General features: G+C 35.9%; 1 protein-coding gene and 2 long non-coding RNA genes across 5 annotated transcripts; 1 reads left to right on the forward strand and 2 right to left on the reverse strand.

The window, feature by feature from the left end:
* Positions 1-802: 802 nt before the first annotated feature.
* On the forward strand, positions 803-3,359 carry NUCB1 (Nucleobindin 1). The gene is made up of 2 exons (XM_017084760.4): positions 803-1,178; positions 1,660-3,359. The coding sequence occupies exons 1-2, from the start codon at positions 942-944 to the stop codon at positions 3,097-3,099; spliced, it is 1,677 nt and encodes a 558-aa protein (XP_016940249.4). The 5' UTR covers positions 803-941; the 3' UTR covers positions 3,100-3,359.
* Positions 3,360-7,731: 4,372 nt separating this feature from the next.
* On the reverse strand, positions 7,732-9,576 carry LOC118877450 (uncharacterized). Of its 2 annotated transcripts, XR_010654151.2 has the most exons (4): positions 9,428-9,576; positions 9,277-9,374; positions 9,041-9,221; positions 7,732-7,905 (listed from the first exon to the last, which is right to left on the reverse strand). It is a non-coding gene; the product is annotated as an uncharacterized lncRNA (long non-coding RNA). The 2 variants fall into 2 exon arrangements; XR_010654152.2 differs by lacking the exon at positions 9,277-9,374.
* A 9,183-nt stretch (positions 9,577-18,759) lies between these two features.
* On the reverse strand, positions 18,760-21,410 carry LOC108007990 (uncharacterized). 2 transcript variants are annotated; one of them, XR_010654113.2, is made up of 4 exons: positions 21,211-21,410; positions 21,060-21,157; positions 20,833-21,004; positions 18,760-18,940 (listed from the first exon to the last, which is right to left on the reverse strand). It is a non-coding gene; the product is annotated as an uncharacterized lncRNA (long non-coding RNA). The 2 variants fall into 2 exon arrangements; XR_010654112.2 differs by lacking the exon at positions 21,060-21,157 and having other exon boundaries at positions 18,765-18,940; positions 21,211-21,408.
* Between the last annotated feature and the right edge of the window lie 1,498 nt (positions 21,411-22,908).

The following is a 22,908-nucleotide window of genomic DNA, read 5'->3' on the forward strand; positions in this document are numbered from 1 at the left end:
TAAATGGGAAACAAGGTATACTTTTTGGAAAAATGTTCAGATCCCCGTCATGTATTTGTTTCTTCTTTCTTAAATAAATAAGTCCAATAGAGTCTTAGATTTAGTTACTTTTTTATGTTATGGCCCTTTTTTAATCCAGGCAAATACTTTATAAAAAACAGATATTTATCAAAATCATCGAGTTGTTGCATAGCTCTAGGGCTTTCCCTTATAGCATACCTGTTTAGGTTTTTACTTTCAACTATGTAAATTCAAATCGATTTTTAAAAAATTTCTCGAAAGTTTAGGTTTAAACGTCCTTTAAGACTTCCTGCTAAATAAAATAAAGCGTTTATTAGACATCTTTCAGTATTACTCCAAAAACCGTTCACACTGAGAGCTCGTTCGTATAGCCTAAACGTGGTTTGGAAAAACAAATATTTATTATTTAAATAATAAATACAAAAAATCATTTTTATATTCAGATTAAGTTGTGCCGAAGAATATCCTATCATATCCTTCCCGTAAAGTATATTTAGGAAAAGGCAGTCGACAAAAGCCAAAATAAAGAGACAAGTATATCGGAAGTTTGACAAAGGTTCGAAAATGTAAAGCTTTATTAATATGTAAATTTCACATAACGACAAAGAGTTTCCAATACAATGTTTCGTCCCTAGTGTAAACGCCAACATCATTTTACTATTATTTAACAATGATGCGAATAGTCTAAACATGCTATTGCTATTAAGGGACGAACCACCGACGATAGGTTAAAAAACATACATCGATATTTCGAAAACATCGATGACATCGATGTTCCTCCAACAACAAATCGACAACAATCTCGACACGTCAGAATATAGTTTTGTTTTCTGATATTCAGATATTCAGATATTTGCACAGTTGTCGGCCAACATTGGACAAAACTGGGAAGTAGACGCCAGAAGCACACACTTGAAGCCATGGCACAAAACGTGGCCCTGCTGGGACTGGCTCTGATTGCGATTTCCTCGGTTGTCGCCTTGCCCGTGACCCAGAACAAAAAGGAACCCAAGGAGGCGGAGTCTTCCACTCCGGCCACCGCCGACGTGGAAACGGCCCTGGAGTACGAGCGCTACCTGCGGGAGGTGGTCGAGGCCCTGGAGGCGGATCCTGAGTTCCGGAAGAAGCTGGATAAGGCGCCCGAGGCCGACATTCGCGTGAGTAAGGAGGGGTTTCCCGAAAGAGGAAGGGCTACATAATGCTTGGTCCAAAGTGGCCACGAATAATTTGATTTGCACATTCATAAAAATATATTCAATAAAATATATAACAACTTAGGAGTGTCTTTAATCCCCGCTCATCTGTCTATAAGACTAAAGAGCTACGCTCCTTTTAGTTGCAGGGGTCAGTGTATAATTTACATTGAAAGTACTTTTTGTTTCGATCTTCTGTTTGCACTAAACTATAGACAAACACAATTTTTTAAGCTTCTAGTGACTTCAATATATTATGATTGTTCTGGTATATTTTTTGTTGTCAAATTGCTGTAAAGAGTTAAATCTCAAAGTTAGAAACGATTTTGGCTAGAATAAAGATAGCTAAAATCGCAAACGGTGGACCACAATGCAATTTGGCAATAGGAGTATCATGACTGTGTGTTGCCTTTTATAATTCTTGTTTGATTGTACCGATTTTCAGAGTGGCAAGATCGCGCAAGAGCTGGACTATGTGAATCATCATGTGCGCACCAAGCTGGACGAGATCAAGCGTCGTGAAGTGGAGCGTCTGCGCGAACTGGCCAACCAGGCGTACGAGCTGTCCAACGACATTGACCGGAAGCACCTCAAGGTCTCACAGCATCTGGACCACGACAACGAGCACACCTTCGAGATCGAGGATCTACGCAAACTGATCCAGAAGACCTCCGACGACCTGGCCGAGGCGGATCGCAAGAGGCGCGGCGAGTTTAAGGAGTACGAAATGCAGAAGGAGTTTGAGCGAGAGGCACAGAAAAAGGAGATGGATGAGGAGTCGCGTAAGAAGTTTGAGGCCGAGGTCAAGGAGAAGGAGCAGAAGCACAAGGACCACGAGAAGCTGCACCACCCCGGAAACAAGGCCCAATTGGAGGATGTGTGGGAGAAGCAGGACCACATGGACAAGAACGACTTTGATCCGAAAACCTTCTTCTCGATTCACGATGTCGACAGCAATGGCTACTGGGACGAGGCGGAGGTTAAGGCTTTGTTCGTCAAGGAACTGGACAAGGTCTACCAAAGTGGTCTTCCTGAGGACGACATGAGGGAGCGGGCCGAGGAGATGGAACGCATGCGCGAGCACTATTTCCAGGAGACGGACTTAAACCACGATGGCCTGGTCAGCATCGAAGAGTTCATGGTGCAGACCAACAAGGAGGAGTTCCAAAAGGACCCTGAGTGGGAGACCATCGACCGACAGCCGCAGTACTCGCACGAGGAGTATCTGGAATACGAGCGCCGGCGTCAGGAGGAGGTGCAGCGCCTAATCGCCCAGGGCCAGCTTCCCCCGCATCCAAACATGCCGCAGGGATACTATGCAGCACCACCCCCAGGAGGCGTGGCCTACCAACAGGCGCCCCCGCCAGGTGGACAACTGCACTACCAGCAACCCGATCAGGTTCACGCCCAGCAGCAACAGCAATACGCACAGCAGCAACAGCAATACGCTCAACAGTACCAGCAACAGCAGTACGGGCAGCAGCCAGTGCAGCTGCATCCCAACCAGGTTTATCAGCACGCAGGGCAGATCCCGCAGCAACAACAGGCTGTCTACCAACAGCAGCCTGTCTACCAACAGCAGCAGCCAGTCTATCAGCAGCAGCAGCCAGTGCAACAGCAACAGCAGCCTGTTGCTCAACCACCCGCGCAGCAGCAGCAGCCTGTGCAACAACAACAGCAAACCGCACAGCTGCAACAGCAACCCGTACAGCAGCAACAGCCCAGCGTGCAACAGCAGCAGCAGCAAACCGCTCAGCAGCAACCCATACCGCAGCAGCAAGTCCACAATCAGAGCCCTCCACCCGCTCAAAGTCAACAGGTGCCAGTCCAGCAGCAACAGAAACAACATCAGGAAACAGCAAATCAGGCTAACCAGCCACACTAAACATTCCCTGGCTGAAACCTATTTTAGGCCACTTTAGCATTTCATACTTCTGGTAAAAAAAACACAATGTGATTGGACTGAAGTAGCTCACTATAATCAATACATCTCACTATGGCTAAATTGTGTACTTCCTTCTTTTTGTACTCTTTTTCTCTCATCCCATAGCTCTGCATTTGCACGATGTATTTTTTAAACGAATTTTTTGTACATATGAGTTTTTGCTTTAACATCGAAAACATAATAAATGCGGTGAAACGAAATCTGTTTGGTTTATTTATTCCAATAAAAAAATCGATACACACACAAAAAATTAAAACATGTAAAACTTTAATAACTTCATAAATTGTAATGTACTTTTTTGGTTTATTTTTTGGGTCACTGACCAAATAAAATAGAAAACTGGGTAATTTTCTTAATAAGAACTTATGAGAGTCGAGCCACATTATTCAATGATGTGCGAAGTGTTTCTTTTTCAAAAGCAGACGTTTAATTGTTTACCAGGGACCGTAATCAGATGAGTTTTATTTTAAAAATAAAAAAATTATTTTTGATTAAAAATTAAACACAGTAGTAATAATTATGTTTGCGTTTTAGAATAAAAATCAAAAACAATCAATATTCCTGAGCGAAAAAAAAATCAAAAAAATAGAGTATAATCATTTTTTACAAATTTTACTTCATTAACTTCAAACAAGTAGTCCCTGAAATAAATGTACATAATTCTAAAGTCAATCTTGTTTGCATAACGACGGAGCCAAAATTTGTTTTCCTTAAAATGTTTCAAAATCGTATATTTTGTTTTTTGATTTTTGCCATCTTCCTGTTAACCGCATGTGCCTCATTTAAAAAGGACCTTGTAATGTGTGGGGACTGCACTAAGGATAACAAGGAACACTGCATAATTGAAAGCGATTCGGGATACTATGTACAACGACACCATCCCCTTTCTGAATCGATGGCTTTGAGATCCAAATCATCCCCTCCGCAAACCGCTGACTTGGGCGTGTGCATGCCTAGCAACATGAAAATTGATGGTATTGAGGCCGGCAGCAGTAACACATAATGAATTAACCAACATTTATTTTTACAGCCGAAGATGGAACTTTCCAATATATTTGTGTTTGGTCACCCGAACTTGGTTGTCATGTTCTTACACCTAAGGGCGAAGAGGGTACCAGTTGTTCGTTATGCCGAACGAGAGATATTGATGATATACCAAATTGTCCGTGTAAGAGACCCAAGTCTGGCAAAGGCAAAAAGAAAAATGAGAAATCGGGATCAAAGCAAATCTACACCGGATCTCTGCTTGTAATTATTGCTGCTTATAGTGTACAGCATGTTCACCAGGCAACTTACTTATGAAACTAAAGCTACATATATGGGATTTAGAGACGAGTTCTAGAACAACCGAGTTAATATTTTACCAAGACCTTACCGGATTCCCAAGCAAATGCAGTTGTTCACAGTTCCTCTATCCCACGTTTCTAACTAAGTTGTTCTAATGGCAATACTTCATGTAAATAAATAATTAACGATCAAATGTTTCAAAAAATAAGAAGCTCCTTCTTGGTCCTAACATTTTTTACCCGTTACTAAGAGGTTACATTGTATTCGGAGAAATGTACGTACAGGTACAGGGAAGCGTTTCCGACCTATAAAGATTTTGTAAAAGTGTAATTGAGATGTTACTTTGATTACACAGGTCTACAAAAAAGTCCTAGACTTAACCCTACAAAATCTGAAAGACTCCCCTGTAGATTACGACCACAAGGCTATGAACTTTTTATCACGTCACCTGTTTTAAGAAAATAGTGGTAAAGGTGTCAAATGTTCAATCATGACACTAGATAGGTATTGATAATCAAAACAAGAGCCCATTTTAATTTTTATATAATATTACAAAATGTTGTTGCTGGACAGGTTTTAGCGTTTCCCTTCGGAAATTAAATTGCGCTGCGCAAGAACCTTGGAAATCTGCATGACAAATCCCAACTTTATAGCTTTTGTAGTTTTCGCGATCTCAGCGATCATTCAGAGAGACAGATCGACAGACGGACATGGCTAGACTGACTCAGCAAATGATCCTTATCAAGAATCTATATACATTATAGGATTGGAAAAGCTATCTTCTACCTGTTACATACTTTCCGACGAATCCAGAAAAGCCCTCTACGAGTAACGGGTACAAAAATTTACATAAATTAACTAAAATGCATTTTAACTAAAAAGTAGTGGTCCCACAAACATGATGATTCACTGTTGAGTTCAGATATATTACGGTTCTGGGCTACGAATTATTTAATTTCAATTCGTAGGTCGAAAAAGTGGCTAAAAATCTACAGGTAAAAACCTTTCAGATTTTGCTTTGCATTTGGCTTTGGGCCAAGAAAAGGTTCAGATTTTGCCGACCTGTGTTATTAATACCCATCTTCCCATCCAAGTAGTCCTTGGAAAAAAAGGAATTAGGTAGTCAATCTTGTTTTTATAAATGCGGAGCAAATAATAGGTTTTCCTTAAAATGTCTAAGCGCATATTTTGTTTTCTTATTTTCGCTCTGTTCTTGTTTATCACATGTTCCTCATTTAAAAAATACTTTGTAATGTGTGGAGACTGCACTGAGCAAAATAAGTTCGAATGCACAATTGAAAGTGAGTCGGGATATTATGTCTGACTGACTTGGAAGTGTGCATTCCTAGCAACATGAAAATTGATGGTATTAAGGCCGGCAGCAGTAATACATAATGAACCAAACAATTTTTTTAACAGCAGAAGATGGAGATTTTTGATATATATGTCACCCGAACTCGGTTGTCAAATTCTAAAGCCTAAGGACGACGAGGGCATTGGGTGTAGGATGTGCCGAACGAGAGACTTTGATGGAACACCAGATTGTCCGTGTAAGAGACGTAAAAAGGAAACAGCGAAATCGGAATCAATGAAACTATACACCGGACCTCTGCGTATTATGGGTGCTGCTTTTGTTGTGCAGCAAACATATTTTTTATGAAGATATGTGGGCTTTAGCTCAACCGAGCTCAGCATTCACCTATATCTTGCCGAATTCCCAAGCCTATGCAGCTGGTTCACAGTGCCTCTATCACACATTCCGCAATGTCGTGTTTAAATGGAAAAAAAAATAATTTTTGATCTAACTATATTTTTGAATCAGCGTTGTTTAAAGGGCTGGCAATGGAAAGACTACTGATCCCTCAAGAAAGTACTGGTTTCTGACAATCTAATAATGCCTGCTTTTTTAACAAGAACCAAGACAGAAATGGATGGTCTGCCCGAGATTTCGTCCCAAGCACCAACAAAACGGAAAAGGCGAGTCCAATTAAACACATAGTGACTTCGTTTCTGGAAAGGGAATACTGTGGAGGCCCATGTTTGAATACCATCCGGCGGGTCACCTAGCGTCCCACGCTTCTAGTTATACCCGTTACTCGTAGGGTAAAAGTTTGGTTCAGAAGAGTGCCACGCCCACTCTAACGCCCACAAACCGCCCAAAACTGTGGCTCCTACAGTTTTGATGCTAGAATAAAAATTTTAACTGAAATGTATTGTCCTCATCAATACCTATCGATTGGCCTAAAAGTGGCACTCATTCCGTGTGTGCTTTTACGTACCATCAAAACTGCAAATTAATGTTGGAAGCGATCGATATCAGCAGTATTACCAGAAACTCGGAACAACCTTTAACCAACTACAAGGAACCAAATCCCCACTGCTACTTAAAAGAGTGTGCCAAAAATGATTAAAATAGGTATCAGATGGCCAATATTGTGCTGCACAAAAGCGACTTTCATGAAACTTCACATGGAATAACGGATTGCAATGGAGTAGGAGCCATTTTTAAAACAGAAGCAGGGCGATAAAGCTTACGATCTATTTATTTGCGGGAACATATCCAAACTTAAAATTCCTTATGTCTTTGGTCCAAACAACATTTCTCTAGTCATGTTTTTTTTTATAGTAAACAATAACACATATCTACGCAGGATAAACTAAAATCAAGATTTAAAAAGGCTTAACCGGTTCCAGGCATATAAAAAATGACTCTTTTACACCAGCTGGAGAAGGCGCCTTACTTATAAAACGATATTCCTTAGCCGCCACAGGAAACATTTTTCCAACACAAAGTTTCTTTAAATTTATTTTTTAAAAATCATAACGAATTACTTAGCAAAGATCCCACTTTGAAACAAGTGAAATAAAATACGTTAAAGTGACAGCTTTTTGAAAAAAATAAAATGGTATTAATAAATGCTTTTGCGTGGTCATTAATAGTTTAATAAGGTCCATTATTTTTCTCGCGATCGGCCATGTAAAGACAAGACCACCGGCTTTTGATTGATGAAAATCGTGTCTTTCGTTCGCCAGATACATATAATAGTTTAAGTGTAATCTATCTTACATGGATACTCGGCGAAAGAGTGGTAATATTGTCGAAATAAGTAAGAGGACAAATCTTGGAAACGATGTGATTTTATCTCAAGGTGGTACTGTGCACTTAAAAAAAATGGGGTGGCAGGGTTGATATAGAACTGAAGCCATAGATGCGCAAATAGAAATGACAACCGAAATAAAATAAAATGTACTCTGATATAAATCTTCGCATCCGGTGACAAGATATTGGTTCATTGCTTTTATTAACATTATAATATATTCTATTGAAATTACTTTTATTAACATACAATTTTAAATTTCTTATTGAAAATTTTTACTAATCCAAATATCCTCTTTCACGAAAATCATGTCTGTTCCAGATATAGAATATCACAATCGCAAATGGAATAAATCCAATCCCTGTAATGGATACAAAGCGCGTTAAAAAGTATAAGAAATATAATGAGATGAGAGAATAGGATAGGGTTTTCAGAATCAGCTTACAAAAAATGGCCCTTTGATATAAATTTTTGTAATGAAAAGTTATTTGACATTTGAAAAAATAAATATGCTATCTAAAGTTTATTCATCCGCCCCCTTTTATTAAAATGTAGCCTTTTTTATTCTAAGTAAATTTTAGATATCTTATGTCTTTTCTTCTTTTGTCTTTCTTATAGAGCTACCAGAAAGGTTCCAACCAACTTTACGTAAATACAATTTATTTTATTTTAGTATTAGTATTTTGGCTAATGGAAAGGCTAATAGAATAAAACTAGCCTAATATACTGGGGTACTTATTTCCAAAGGTCCCAATATCTCAAAATTTTCAAATTTGTACTTTTTAACTTTCACTGCTCTTTCTTTTAGACCAATTTACATTTTTGAAGTCTTGGTATGCAATCCTTTTAGTTTTTGCGTTACTTTTCGATTGGTGTATTATTTGTTATGATCGGATCATCACAGCTGATTTTTATTTCTTCGTTTATAGTAGTCGCCTTCGCATACTCTTCTTGTGCGCTTCGTCACTATCACTACGTGGACTGCCGTTCAGTGTTTTTAACAGCGAACGGAAAGCCCATATGTTTTTTATAGCACTAAACTTAAAATTGTAGAAAAAACATCTTTTCCGCGCCAAAAATACAGTTTTTTTGTTTTAGGAAGTAAAGATTCCTTTCTTGGTCTTACGCAAAGTGGAGTCGGAAACGCTACCTTTTGCCTGTTACATACTTTCCGACGAATCTAATATACCCTTTTACTCTACGAGTAACGGGTACAAAGTGCAAAATATCAGAAAAGAGATTTTAAAAAAATTAATTTTACAGTTACTATTAATTTCACTTTGAGGACCTTAAAGCATCAACAAATTTATGTTTTCAAGACGAGGAAAAGTTTCCACAAAAATTTGACGTTTAAATAATTGCTAAATGGGTTAAGAAAATTCTTATAACATTCAAATGAAATTTTAGTTAACTTACTATTGATGCCAACTGTACATAAAGTACGTTCAAATTATTAAAATATACATCTTTTGTTTTGTCAAAATACTTGAACTTACCAAAAAGAAGTAAAATCCATTTGATGTCCGACCAGGCAATCACACCACTTGAATATGTCCACTTAGGATGATCATGCCAGTCCAATATGTTTAGTTTGGGGTAGTTAAGAATCAGGTAGATAAATACTGACAGATTTACTGGTAGACACAGTAAATTAATTACACATAGGCGTTTCAGTTCCTGAAAATATAAAACTTCTAATAAGAAGTACAATTTACGTTTTCTAAATAATTACATTAATAATCCAAACTGAAACTATTAATACTAATTTATTAATCGGACCCATCAGAATAATGTTATATGATATAAAATATTTCAAATACATTTTTTTACCTGAAATCAATAAGCTTTCAATATATCATAATTTTTGTATTTACGTGAATTACCTTGAGGGGCTATTATATATATTATATCAAGTCCCGCCATTGTCATCAGAGTAAGTGAAAACAATGTTTTAATATATATCAATCCGGTTTTTTTATCACACATTTTTAGGAACTTAGTTGTATTGACTTCTGGGTAACTGTTACGTAAATTCCACTGTGACAGAAAATTCAAAAGCTATTTTCACTATAGTTTATATCCATTAATTAATATGAGTTCTATTCTATAAAAGTCACAAAATGATCATTATTTTTAATCAAAAAAATAAAAAAATTTAAAAATCAAAAATAATGATTACTTCTAAGTTTTTTTTTTGCAAAAGCTTTTTCCCTGGAAAACAAAATGGTTATGTTGGCCTTCTGCACCCTTGTGAATGATATTATTGTTTTAGTCGGTAAATCAAATGCTTAGAACCTAATCGTGCTAGTATATTTGTTTGTTTTCACACATCCCAAATCTTATTTAGATTTAGATTCTTTTGCTTCGAACGCAGGGCAAGCTTATTCGCGAATATGCCATGCCGATTTTGACGGCCTCAAACCGCCTAAAACTGTGGCTCCTACAGTTTTAGTGATAAGCAAAAAATGTATTGTATGTATTGGTCTCGTCAATCCCTATCGATTGACCTGATATAAGTCTGCCACGCTTTCTCTAACGCCCATAACGCTTAAATGTGTCCGCCGCACACCTAACAAAATATTGATACGGCGGGTAGGTGGCGACTTACAATCTCGCTTTGCTGCTTGTATATCTCCATATCCCCTTTGTCCCCTTTAGCTGTGTAACGGGTATCAGATAGTCGATACCATGAATAAATGGTGGTCGACAAGCCACTAAAGTTTTAAGAAAGTGGAACATTTTCAAAGTTCGCTGAGTTGTACCTCTCAATATACTTAATTATTTGCAAAATTAAAGGTGACATTACAGTTCTAATCTAAACCATATATGACCTAATTTGGTTGAGCGCAACTCGATATATAATTCACAAGAAAGGAAGTTAGCTTCGGCAAGCCGAAGTATGTATATCCTTGCAGTTATAATTATTAAATTTAATTCGAAATTCTTAAAAATACAAAAAATTATGTTCCCCAGTCGGACCGTCAGGCATGTGGTGCTTGATTCCACAATAATTTCCATAGGAAAAATTCAGGGGTTGGCACCACGTGAACTTTTTCAGGAGGTTTTAGGGGGAATTTTTTCGACGATGCGTTCGCTGCTCGTGTACATAGGAAATTCCATAGGACAAATTCAGGGGGAAATATTCCCTTAGAAGCGAGCGCAAATCAATCTAGTCTTAAAACGATCATTTAAAACGTATTCAAAAGGTAAAAACTTAGTTAACGTTGCTAGTGAAACAAAATACAGTTTTAACTATACTTAAATATGTCAAAATATAAACATATTGGCAGATAATAATGTGTAACGTTCAATGACCTTGAAAAGCATATAAATAATTAAATTTTAATGCAAGAAGTAAGTAAAAAAAATATTTGTAAAAATTTCGATATCTAAAATATACATATATCGAAATCGAAATTAAAAAAAAAGTGATTTATTGCGTACTATGTTAAAATAATGGTAAGTATATTGAAAAATTGGTAGAGATTTAGTTGTAGGTTTAAGAAAAGTAATTTAAATCAAATTTAAGTTTATAAAAATCAAAAAGGAAACACTAAATTGCAACTCAAGGATGCAACAATGCTATCGAATGCACTTTCCATTCGTCTCCACCCCTTGAATTTGCCGTGCTGCGTTGAAGTGTATGGTGCAGACTGGCCCAGCCAATCCGAAAATACGTTTTTTTTAAAGAAAATGACCAGACCGAGTATGGAGTCCTTTTTATAGTACATTGAACTAATTTATGCCAAAGTTTCAAAGAATTCGGGCAAGTAGTTTTCTTTTTCCGTATTTTTTAAGTAAAAAATTCATCAAATATTGATAGAAATAAAAAAAATTTAGAAGTCAAAGATGCTGATGTAGCTGTTCGACTTCTTCACAAAACTTTTCGGAGTCATTATTTTAAACAAGTAAAAAATATTAAATAGCTCGTATGTCTTACTTGTTTCCTAAAAGAAACTTTTTCGTTGATTTTTACTGTTTTTTTTAGCAAATGAGTACTTTGCTTTTCTAGTGCTTTTGAGTGCCATCCCCAAATGGAGTTATTACATCAAAAATAAATTCTTTGAATAATTTACTAAAATCATTCATCGCCGACTCGATGCGGTTTTGCCTTAGTTTTCAGTAATTTTAGTTTTAATTGAAGGCTTCATTTTAAGTTGAAAAAATAATGCCGTATTTTTTTTTCTTGAGGCTTTAATGTACGTTTTGCGCGCCAGTATTTGATTTTAGTTTGCCTGACATCTAAAATCTACTTTTTTCATTCATTCCCGCTTCTTTTATTTCTGAAACCAAACCATCGAATAAAATATCAATACTTCGAAAAGAGAAATATCAACTTTTTTGGCTCGTCTCTAAAAAATGTTCACAACTTCTGTCATTCATAAGGGAGGACTAAAGTATGCCTAAGGGTATACTGCATTTCTTGCACTTCCTTCGGATGAGAACTAAAATATATTATACAAATATAAATGTAGCTTAATGGCCTCCCCAGTCGTAAGTTGCGGAACGTGTTTTAAAAAAACATAGTTCTTTACGCAAAACAGCACGCATGCAAATTTTCGAAGGCAAATGTGCGTGCTGGGTGCATTCTATTGCGGTGCCTTCTAGAAGTGTTTCAGAATAATGCATCCAGAAGCATGCCCAAACACCCGTTTCGGGAACGTATTCCGAAAGAAATAGTTCTGGGTCGTATCTTTTTTACGCAAAACAGCACGTATGCAAATTTACCCAGCAAAATGTGCGTGCTGGGGGCAGTCTTTTGGGTGCCATCTGGGTGTATTTCAATATAGTGCATCCAGGTGCATTTCAGTGGGAATGTAAAAAAACCAAACTCAAACCCGAAGGTTGCCGATGCCCATTTTTTTTACAATCGTCTTTTTTCGGAACTGTTCTCTTGACAAACAAATAATAAAGACAAAAGGGAACATGCAAGGAAGCGAGCGGTTTTTCTTGTCTCTTGCATTTCTCGTCAGTTGCATTTTTAGTTCTGAAAAGTGAAGTTCGTGCCACGTGTTTTGAAAAAGTTTGTTGCTTTCTGCGACCAATTTTACATCAATATTTTCACAGGTAAGTAAAGTGTAGATAATTTAGTTCAATATGAACACAATGAAATAACACAGTACATGTACACTGAACATTCAAACTAAAAACATATTAAACAAATAAAATAATATATGTGGATCCTGCAAGGAAATGGTTGTTGAGATGAGCGGCTTTATGAAGCAGACTCGAGACAGCCTTTTGAATCTCTCTGGTGCTTTTAAACAGCTCAATGAGGGGTTCAATTCCGTTTGTGCCCAATTTAATAATAAAAAATTACTAACTGAGTCGCCTAAACGTAAAAAAACCAGCTTAGCGGCAGTTAATACGGTCACGGTATCCACCCCAAATCCGAACTTGGTGGCTGCAGCAGTCTCTGTTGACACTGTGGTAAGTGAACCTACTGCGCCTATGGATACAGCTGTTTTAGGTGAAGTCACTGCTTCTCGAAGTCGGGTGGTAAAAAAACCTTCAGTGCCGGCTACGGTGCCGACCGTACCTATAGGTACAGAAGTTACCGTTTCTGGCTCTCAGGTTAGTGAGGTGCAATCTGCTGCTGGGGGACGTAAGAAATTATCAGTTGTTCCACAAAGAAAACAATTATTTGTTTCGAGATTCACCCCAGATACCACATCTGAGGATGTTTTGGAATTTATTCGTGAAAAATTCCCATCCGATAATATTTCAGTGGAAAAATTTAGATTTTCATATGCTCGTAGTATATCGTCGTTTAAAATATTTGCTCCGCCTGATGTGTTTAAGGTACTACTTTCTGAAAGCTTTTGGCTTAATGATGATTTAGTAATAAAAGAATTTGTTCCCAATAAACCGAGAACAAATAACAGACCTTCCACGGCGCCAAAAAACTAAAAAGTTTATTTTTGGCCTATCAAAATGTTAGGGGACTAAATATGAAGCTACCCAAGCTTTATGCTGACTCCTCTGCATTTACTGCTGATATTTTGGCTTTTACGGAAACCTGGCTGAAACCTGAGATATCTGACAATGAAGTTCTGTCAAACAATTTTAATGCCTATAGGACCGATCGCTCCTCACGTAGGGGAGGCGGTGTGCTGATTGCCGTTAGCACTAGCCTAACTTCCGAGAGAATTCACTCTGATACTCCTAATGAAATTGAATTTGTTAGTGTGAAAGTTTCCTTGCAATCATTCTCAATATTTGTTACATGCTCCTATATTCCACCTGGCTCTGATTTAATAATTTATGAGCACCACCTGTCTGCGATAAAATCTGTTCTATCCCTTCTTTCTAACAGTGACCTTTTGATTGTTTTGGGTGACTTCAATCTCCCTGGTATTTCTTGGTCTCCTCCTACTGACTCACTAGTCGCTATACCTCTATCCGCCCATGATTTTGTTGATGGTCTTCTAGAATTATCGTTACAGCAAGTAAGCTTTATACGGAATTCATTAAATAGACAACTAGATCTTGTGTTTGTTTCAGACCCGTCTGAAGTCACGGTATCTAGAATTGACGCTCTTGTTGTACCTGAAGACCGATATCATCCAACAATGGAATTGACAATCTGCCTCCCATGCGTTGATACCCTCTCTCCTTTAGTTTCTCAAACTAAAGTGAGATGTTTCCGAAAATGTAACTTTAAAAAACTTAACGACATGATTTCTCAATATAATTGGACAGAATTGTACAATTGTATGGATATTGTAAGCGCCACTGAACACTTCTATATAGTGTTAAATACCTTTTTTAATGAATGCGTTCCTGATAGGTTTCCTTCAAAGACAAACAGGCCACCTTGGTTTACCAATGCGCTTCAAAGACTTAAAAACCTTAAGACAAACACTTATAAAAAGTATAAGAAATCGGGTAAGCCATCTGATTTTTCGAAATATGTGGTGGCTCGATCGGATTTTAATGTTCTTAATAGTCATTGCTATTCTATGTATTTAAGTCGATGTAAATTTGAATTTTCAAATGATCCGAAGCAGTTTTATAACTTTGTCAATGCCAAGCGTAAGTCGTCAGCATTGCCTTCATCGGTACGTTTTAACTCAATGGAGGCATCGACGGATTCTGAAATTGCTGATTTATTTGCCGAGTTTTTCCAAACTACTTATAGTTCGGCTGCTTGGTCAAATTCTAACTACCCTAATCCCTTAAATAAGGCAAATTGTATCTTTACCCCTGAAATTACGGAAATTTCTCTCGTAAGAGACTTAGAAAAAACAACGCCAACTTATTCTCCCGGTCCTGATGGACTCCCCGGGTGTGTGCTTAAGTTTTGTGCGTCAACCATATGTAAACCGATTCTTAAACTTTTTAATTTGTCTATTTCATCGTCAGTTTTTCCTACTATCTGGAAGGACTCTTTTATCATTCCACTTCACAAAAAGGGTGCGAAGGCGGATGCCCAGAATTACAGAGGTATTTCTAAATTGTCGGCAATTCCTAAAGCATTTTAACGTATTATTACTTCTCATTTGCAACATTTATGTTCCTCGCTAATATCACCGTGTCAGCATGGTTTTGTTAAGCGAAGATCGACCACCACCAACCTTCTGGAATTGTCATCTATTGTAATAAATGGATTTAAGAATAAAATGCAGACTGACGTTATATACACAGATTTTAGTAAGGCCTTTGACTCTGTCAACCACTCTCTTCTCTTATTCAAATTAATTCACCTTGGGTTTCCATGTAATCTATTAACTTGGATTTCAAGTTATTTGAATGGTAGGACTCAGAGGGTTATATTCAAGAACGCTGCCTCAAAACTGATCTATGTGACATCTGGAGTGCCTCAGGGTAGTCATTTGGGCCCTTTGCTGTTTACTTTGTTTATTAACGATCTTCCATCTATCATAACACACTCTCGTGTACTAATGTATGCTGATGATGTTAAGCTTTGTTTATCACATAATGATATAGCGTCGGGTTTCAACTTACAGTCAGATATTGATTGTTTTCAGGGATGGTGTGAGTATAACCTTTTAAATTTGAACTGCCTTAAATGCAACGTTATGACTTTTCATAGGGGTACTCCTACTTTTGTTAGTTACTCTCTTCAAAATACGCCACTCGATCGTATATATTCAGTTAATGACTTAGGCGTTCTTCTGGACCCAAAACTTAAATTTGACTGCCACATAATGTCCACTGTCAGCAAGGCCATGAGTGTTCTTGGGTTTATAAAGCGTTGGTCAAAAGAATTTGATGACCCTTATACAACCAAATTATTATTTACCTCCCTTGTCCGTCCTATTTTGGAATATTGTTCTTCGGTTTGGAGTCCACAATATCAAGTGCATATTGACCGTATTGAGTCGGTACAAAAAAAATTTCTTCTTTTTGCCCTTCGTAGTTTGAACTGGGATCAAAACATAAGGCTACCTTCCTATCAGAGTAGATTACTATTGCTTAATTTACCTACCCTTGCAAATCGTAGAACAATGCTTGGTACTATTTTTATGCAAAATCTTATAAGAGGTGATATTGATTCTGTAGAACTGGTAAACCGCCTAACTTTTAATGTTCCTGTTAGACTAACACGAAATTATTATCCCCTAAATTTGCCACGATGTACATCTAATTTTTGTCTGCACGAGCCCTTTCGAGTTCTATGTAATAATTATAACAACCTTTATCATTTAATTTGCACTTCAACTTCTATCCCGGTACTAAAAACTAATATTTTAACTCATTTGCTTCATTCTTAGATGCTTCTTTTATTTTCATTTGTGTCCCGTCTCTATTTGTTTTTTGTATCTTCCTCGCGAACTCGTATTTTTTGCCCAAATTGATAAAAGGGCCCCGCGCGTAACAAGCACGTGCTTGGTGTCGTTGGGCCACTTGTTTGTACTGCTCGTAGTGCATCAACGTCCATATATATATCATAACTATTTGTATGTAAATTGTACATACAAAATAAACATATTGTATATTTGTAATGTATATACACATATTTCAAAATATATAATATTAAATTTGCTTTATATTTTTCAGAATCGCAAAAAATGAATGGGCACACCAAGGACTGAACTGCGTAAATGACAAAAGTACATTAACAAGAAGGAAGCACCAAAGCACCGTACAGAAGGGGAGTTACTCCGATTAAAAATTAGTTGCGTTTTTGAATATTGAAATGAAAATAAATATGAAATTGAAATCCAGTTTTATGTATTCCTGGGGAAAACTTCCAGATATTTGGTTTTTGAATGCTTCTAGGTGCATTCCTGGGTACATGTTACAGGTGCATTAAAAAAGAGTACACCCAGAAGGAGTTTAGTATGTTGCTTCCAGGTGCATTAAAAAACAACACACCCAGAATGTGTTTAGTATGTTGCTTCCAGGTGCATTAAAAAAGAGTACACCCAGAATGTGTTTAGTTTGTTACTTCCAGGTGCATTCCAGATATATGCTTCCAGAAGCATGCAACGGGTGCATTCATTTTTGTCCCGAATCCGTGTAAAAAGAATGGACAGACTCATCACTTCCGGAACACCTTTTTGATGCCATTTCATAATGAAAGAACGCATGATGAAATGCTGTCATTTACGACTGGGAAAGAACGCATGATGGAATGCTGTCATTTACGACTGGGTATAGGAATCTAAAGAGATAACAAGAAGAAAAAAATATATCATTTTATTAGGTCTATTATTAAGTAAACGTTGAAGTAGGAGCCTCCGAAAGTAGCAATTTTTAACGGTTCATAAATCTTTAGCGACATAATATTTTATAGTGATGCTGATTTTTTTGAATTTGTTTTCTCTCATACTTAATCGTGTAAGAAAATTGATTTAGTGCGTCTTCTAGTTATTTTTATAAAAAAAAAAAATCCGAAAAGTACGTAAAATTTTCCGATTTTGGCTTGAACTACCTATACCATATAAAAATGCACTACATTTTACTTTTAGTTCGTGGAAAAATTCAATCTTTTAAGAGTTAAATGCAAACAAGGAAGAACGCTATAGTCGAGTACCTCGACTATCAGATACCCGTTACTCAGCTAAATGGAGATATGCAAGCAGGAAAGCGAGATTAAAATGCGTCACCTACCGGCGGTAGACAGATTTAAGCGTTATGGGCGTTAGAGTGGGCGTGGCAATTTTTTTTTTTTCAATCGATAGGTATTGACGAGACCAAAACATTTCAGCTAAAATTTTTTATCTAGCTTGAAAATTGTGGGCGTCACAGGTTTTTGCGGTTTTTTGGGTAAATCGATAGGTATTGATAAAAACAATACATTTCAGTTAAAAGTCCCCACTGCTACTTAAAAGAGTGTGTCAAAAATTATTAAAATAGGTATCAGATGGCCAATATTTTGCTGCACAAAAGCGAATTTCATGAAACTTCACATGGAAAAACGGATTGAGATGGAGTAGGAGCCATTTTTAAGCAGGGCGATAAAGCTTACGATCTATTTATTGCGGGAACATATCCAAACTTAAAATTCCTTATGTCTTTGGTCCAAACAACATTTCTCTAGTCATGTTTTTTTTTATAGTAAGCAATAACACATATCTACGCAGGATAAACTAAAATCAAGATTTAAAAAGGCTTAACCGATTCCAGGCATACACAAAAATCACTCTTTTACACCAGCTGGAGAAGGCGCCTTACTTATAAAACGATATTCCTCAGCCGCCACAGAAAACATTTTTCCAACACACTACAAGAAAACATAAAAATCATGTGCTTTTAAAAAATGTCTTTAAATTTATTTTTAAAAAATCATAACGAATTACTCAGCAAAGATCCCACTTTGAAACAAATGAAATAAAATACGTTAAAGTGACAGCTTTTTGGGAAAAATAAAATGGTATTAATAAATGCTTTTGCATGGTCATTCATGGTTTAATAAAGTCCATTATTTTTCTCGTGATCGGCCATGTAAAGACAAGACCACCGGCTTTTGATTCATGAAAATCGTGTCTTCCGTTCGCCAGATACATATAGTAGTTTAAGTGTAAACTATCTTACATGGATACTCGGCGAAAGAGTGGTAATATTGTCGAAATATGTATGAGGATAAATCTTGGAAACGACGTGATTTTATCTAAAGGTGGTATTGTGCACTTAAAAAAAATGGGGTGGCAGGGTTGATATAGAACTGAAGCCATAGATGCGCAAATAGAAATGACAACCGAAATAAAATAAAATGTACTCTGATATAAATCTTCGCATCCGGTGACAAGATATTGGTTCATTGCTTTTATTAACATTATAATATTTCCTATTGAAATTACTTTTATTAACATACAATTTTAAATTTCTTATTGAAAATTTTTACTAATCTAAATATCCTCTTTCACGAAAATCATGTCTGTTCCAGATATAGAATATCACAATCGCAAATGGAACAAATCCAAGCCCTGTAATGGATACAAAGCGCGTTAAAAAGTATAAGAAATATAATGAGATGAGAGAATAGGATAGGGTTTTCAGAATAAGCTTACAAAAAATGGCCCAATTTTTGTAATGAAAAGTTATTTGACATTTGAAAAAATAAATATGCTATCTAAAGTTTATTCATCCGCCCCCTTTTATTAAAATGTAGCCTGTTTTATTCTAAGTAAATTTTAGATATCTTATGTCTTTTCTTCTTTTGTCTTTCTTATAGAGCTACCAGAAAGGTTCCAACCAACTTTACGTAAATACCATTTATTTTATTTTCACCGCAATTTTGTAATTTTTTTTTATTGTAATGCTTAGTATTTTGGCTAATGGAAAGGCTAATAGAATAAAACTAGCCTAATATACAGGGGCACTTATTTCCAAAGGTCCCAATAACTCAAAATTTTCAAATTTGTACTTTTTAACTTTCACTGCTCTTTCTTTCAGACCAATTTACATTTTTGAAGTCTTGGTATGCAATCCTTTTAGTTTTTGCGTTACTTTTCGATTGGTGTATTATTTGTTATGATCGGATCATCACAGCTGATTTTTATTTCTTCGTTTATAGTAGTCGCCTACTCTTCTTGTGCGCTTCGTCACTATCACTACGTGGACTGCCGTTCAGTGTTTTTAACAGCGAACGGAAAGCACATATGTTTTTAATAGCACTAAACTTAAAATTGTAGAAAAAACATCTTTTCCGCGCCAAAAATACGGTTTTTTTTTGTTTTAGGAAGTAAAGATTCCTTTCTTGGTCTTACGCAAAGTGGAGTCGGAAACGCTTCCTTCTGCCTGTTACATACTTTCCGACGAATCTAATATACCCTTTTACTCTACGAGTAACGGGTACAAAGTAGAGGTTTACGCCGATGGTTTCAGCAGCGGCGGCGGCGTAGAGTTCTAAATTACCCAGCGGCGGCGGCGTAGCCGTTAGAAAGAACCGGCGGCGGAGGCGGGTACGCCGGTGAAATTGTCGGCGGCTGGCGGCGTAAGCATTTAATAAACTGATTTTTTTTCCTTTTATTAATAAGTGAGTCAAGCGAAATAACAAATTAAACTAAAACTAAATAAGAGTCTTTTCTTGACTTGATAATTAATAAGTAAGTTAAGCGAAATAACAAATTAAACTGAAATTATTGACTTCATAATTAATAAGTAAGTAAAGCGAAATAACAACTTAAACTAAAATTAAAACAAAATAACAGTCTTTTCTTGATTTGACAGTTTTGAGATTCATTGTCTTTTCTTGACTTGACAGTTTTGAGATTCATTGAAATTGATTGAAATTGAAATTCATTGTCTTCATTATTAAACTATTAAAAAAAATTCTTAAGAAAAACTTTCCTTACATTTAATCGATAACTGAAAGCGATTATTGTCGAAAATTTTTTTAGGATATATTAATAATAACCTTTTTTATTTATAAAATGAATAAAAATTTGTATGACGCCGAACGCCGCCGCCGCCGCCGCCGCCGCCGCCGCCGCCGCCGCGCCGGTTTTTACGTGACTCGGCGGCGGCGCGTCAAAAAAGCAAAAAATCGGCGGCGGCGGCGGCGTGGCTCGGCGGCGTATGTATGTGTCTAGTACAAAGTGCAAAATATCAGAAAAGAGATTTTTAAAAAATTAATTTTACAGTTACTATTAGTTTTGCTTTGAGGACCTTAAAGCATCAACAAATTTATGTTTTCAAGACGAGGAAAAGTTTCCACAAAAATTTGACGTTTAAATAATTGCTAAATGGGTTAAGAAAATTCTTATAACATTCAAATGAAATTTTAATTAACTTACTATTGATGCCAACTGTACATAAAGTACGTTCAAATTATTAAAATATACATCTTTTGTTTTGTCAAAATACTTGAACTTACCAAAAAGAGCTAAAATGTCCGACCAGGCAATCGCAGCTCTTGAACACGCCCACTTAGGATGATCATGCCAGTCCAATATGTTTAGTTTGGGGTAGTTAAGAATCAGGTAGATAAATACTGACAGATTTACTGGTAGACAAAGTAAATTAATTACACATAGGCGTTTCAATTCCTGAAAATATAAAACTTCTAACTTGAAGTACAATTTGCGTTTTCTAAATAATTACATTAACAATCCAAACTGAAACTATCAATACTAATTTATTAATCGGACCCATCAGAATAATGTTATATGATATAAAATATTTCAAATACATTTTTTTACCTGAAATCAAAACGCGTTCGATATATCGTAATTTTTGTATTTACGTTAATTACCTTGAGGGGCTATTATATATATTATATCCCATCCCGCCATTGCCATCAGAGCAAGTGAAATCAATGATTTAATATATATCAATCCAGTTTTCTTATCACACATTTTTAGGAATTTAAATTGTATTGAATTCTGGGTAACTGTTACGTAAATTCCAGTGTGACAGAAAATTCAAAAGCTAGTTTCACTAAAGTTTATATTCGTTAATCAATATGAGGTCTATGGTGAAAGTCACAAAATTATCATTATTTTTATTCAAAAAAATAAAACTCAGAAATATTAGTTTTTTTGTTTTTATAATAAAAGTCAAAAACAATCATTATTTGTGAGCAAAAACTATAAAATTCAAAAATAATGATTAATTCTAAGTTTTTTATATTTTGTTGATTAAAATGAATATAATTTTGAAAACACGACTTTTCTGCGCCGATATTTAGCAAGTGTTTTTAATAAAACTGTAATGTAAAATAAATAATGTATTGTAAAATAAAGTCCAATCTAAACCTTCAAATGTGTGTGTGCGTTTTACAAAAGAGTGTTACACATTTTTATGTTGGTAATAGCTTATTACAGCTGATCAGATAACATATGTAAGCTTAATAGAAATTATTGAGCGGTATTTATAAATATGACTGGTTACATGATGTGTTTACAAAATATTTGGGGCAAGTTATGAAAAATAAATATTTAAATAAAATTGTAAAAATTAAAACAAAAATTCTGTTCTGATTTTTTTAGTGTACAAATAATATTCAAGTACTTACAATATTTAATAATACAACTGGCAACTTTTGAATAATTTTGTCTCGTATTTAATCCTAACATAACTTATATTGAATTTTAACAATTCGGTTATGCACTTAATTATTAAAATTATGTTATGTTATTAATGTGGTGTCTGTTTATATTGACTACGTTTATTATTACACTAAGCTTTTCAAAATTTGAAATCAAATAGCCATTGTATTTCATAGAAATATGCATTATATTTTGTTTAAATATGGCATATATTTAAATTAAATATTTAAAATATTAAATTCGATCCAGAAAATATTTAAATTTAATATTAAAAAGAGTTAATATGCGCATATTTAATGTTAATAAAAAAAAAAAATTATTAAATAAATGTGACATTTTTTGATTTACTATCTAAGATTTTAGCTAAGATGTACTGGTCTCGACAATACCTATCGATTGACGTAAAACAACTTTTCCATGCCGTGGATCAAACGATAGGTATTGACAAGACCAATACATTTCAGTTAAAATTTTTATTCTACCATCAAAACTGTAGGAGCCACAGTTTTGGGCGGTTGTGCGCGTAACAAACTTGCGCTGCGTATAAGGCTACGGAATCTAAATCTGAAATCCCAATTCTCTATCTTTGATAGTTTCCGAGATATCCACGTTCATATTTACGATTTTTTGAAGTTTGTGGGCGGTTTATGGGCGTTAGGTGGGCGTGGCAAACTTTTTTTTGGGTCAATCGATAGGTATTGATGAGAACATTACATTTCAGTTAAAATTTTTATTCTAGCATCAAAACTGTAGGAGCCACAGTTTTGGGCGGTTTGTGGGCGTTAAAGTGGGCGTGGCACTCTACTGAAACAAACTTGCGCTGCGTAAGAAGCTCAGGAATCTGCACGCCAAATCTCAATCAAGATCTCAGCGTTCATCCGGACAGACAGACGGACAGACGG

Source organism: Drosophila suzukii, chromosome 3, assembly GCF_043229965.1.
Source record: "Drosophila suzukii chromosome 3, CBGP_Dsuzu_IsoJpt1.0, whole genome shotgun sequence".
NCBI classification, from domain to species: domain Eukaryota; kingdom Metazoa; phylum Arthropoda; class Insecta; order Diptera; family Drosophilidae; genus Drosophila; species Drosophila suzukii.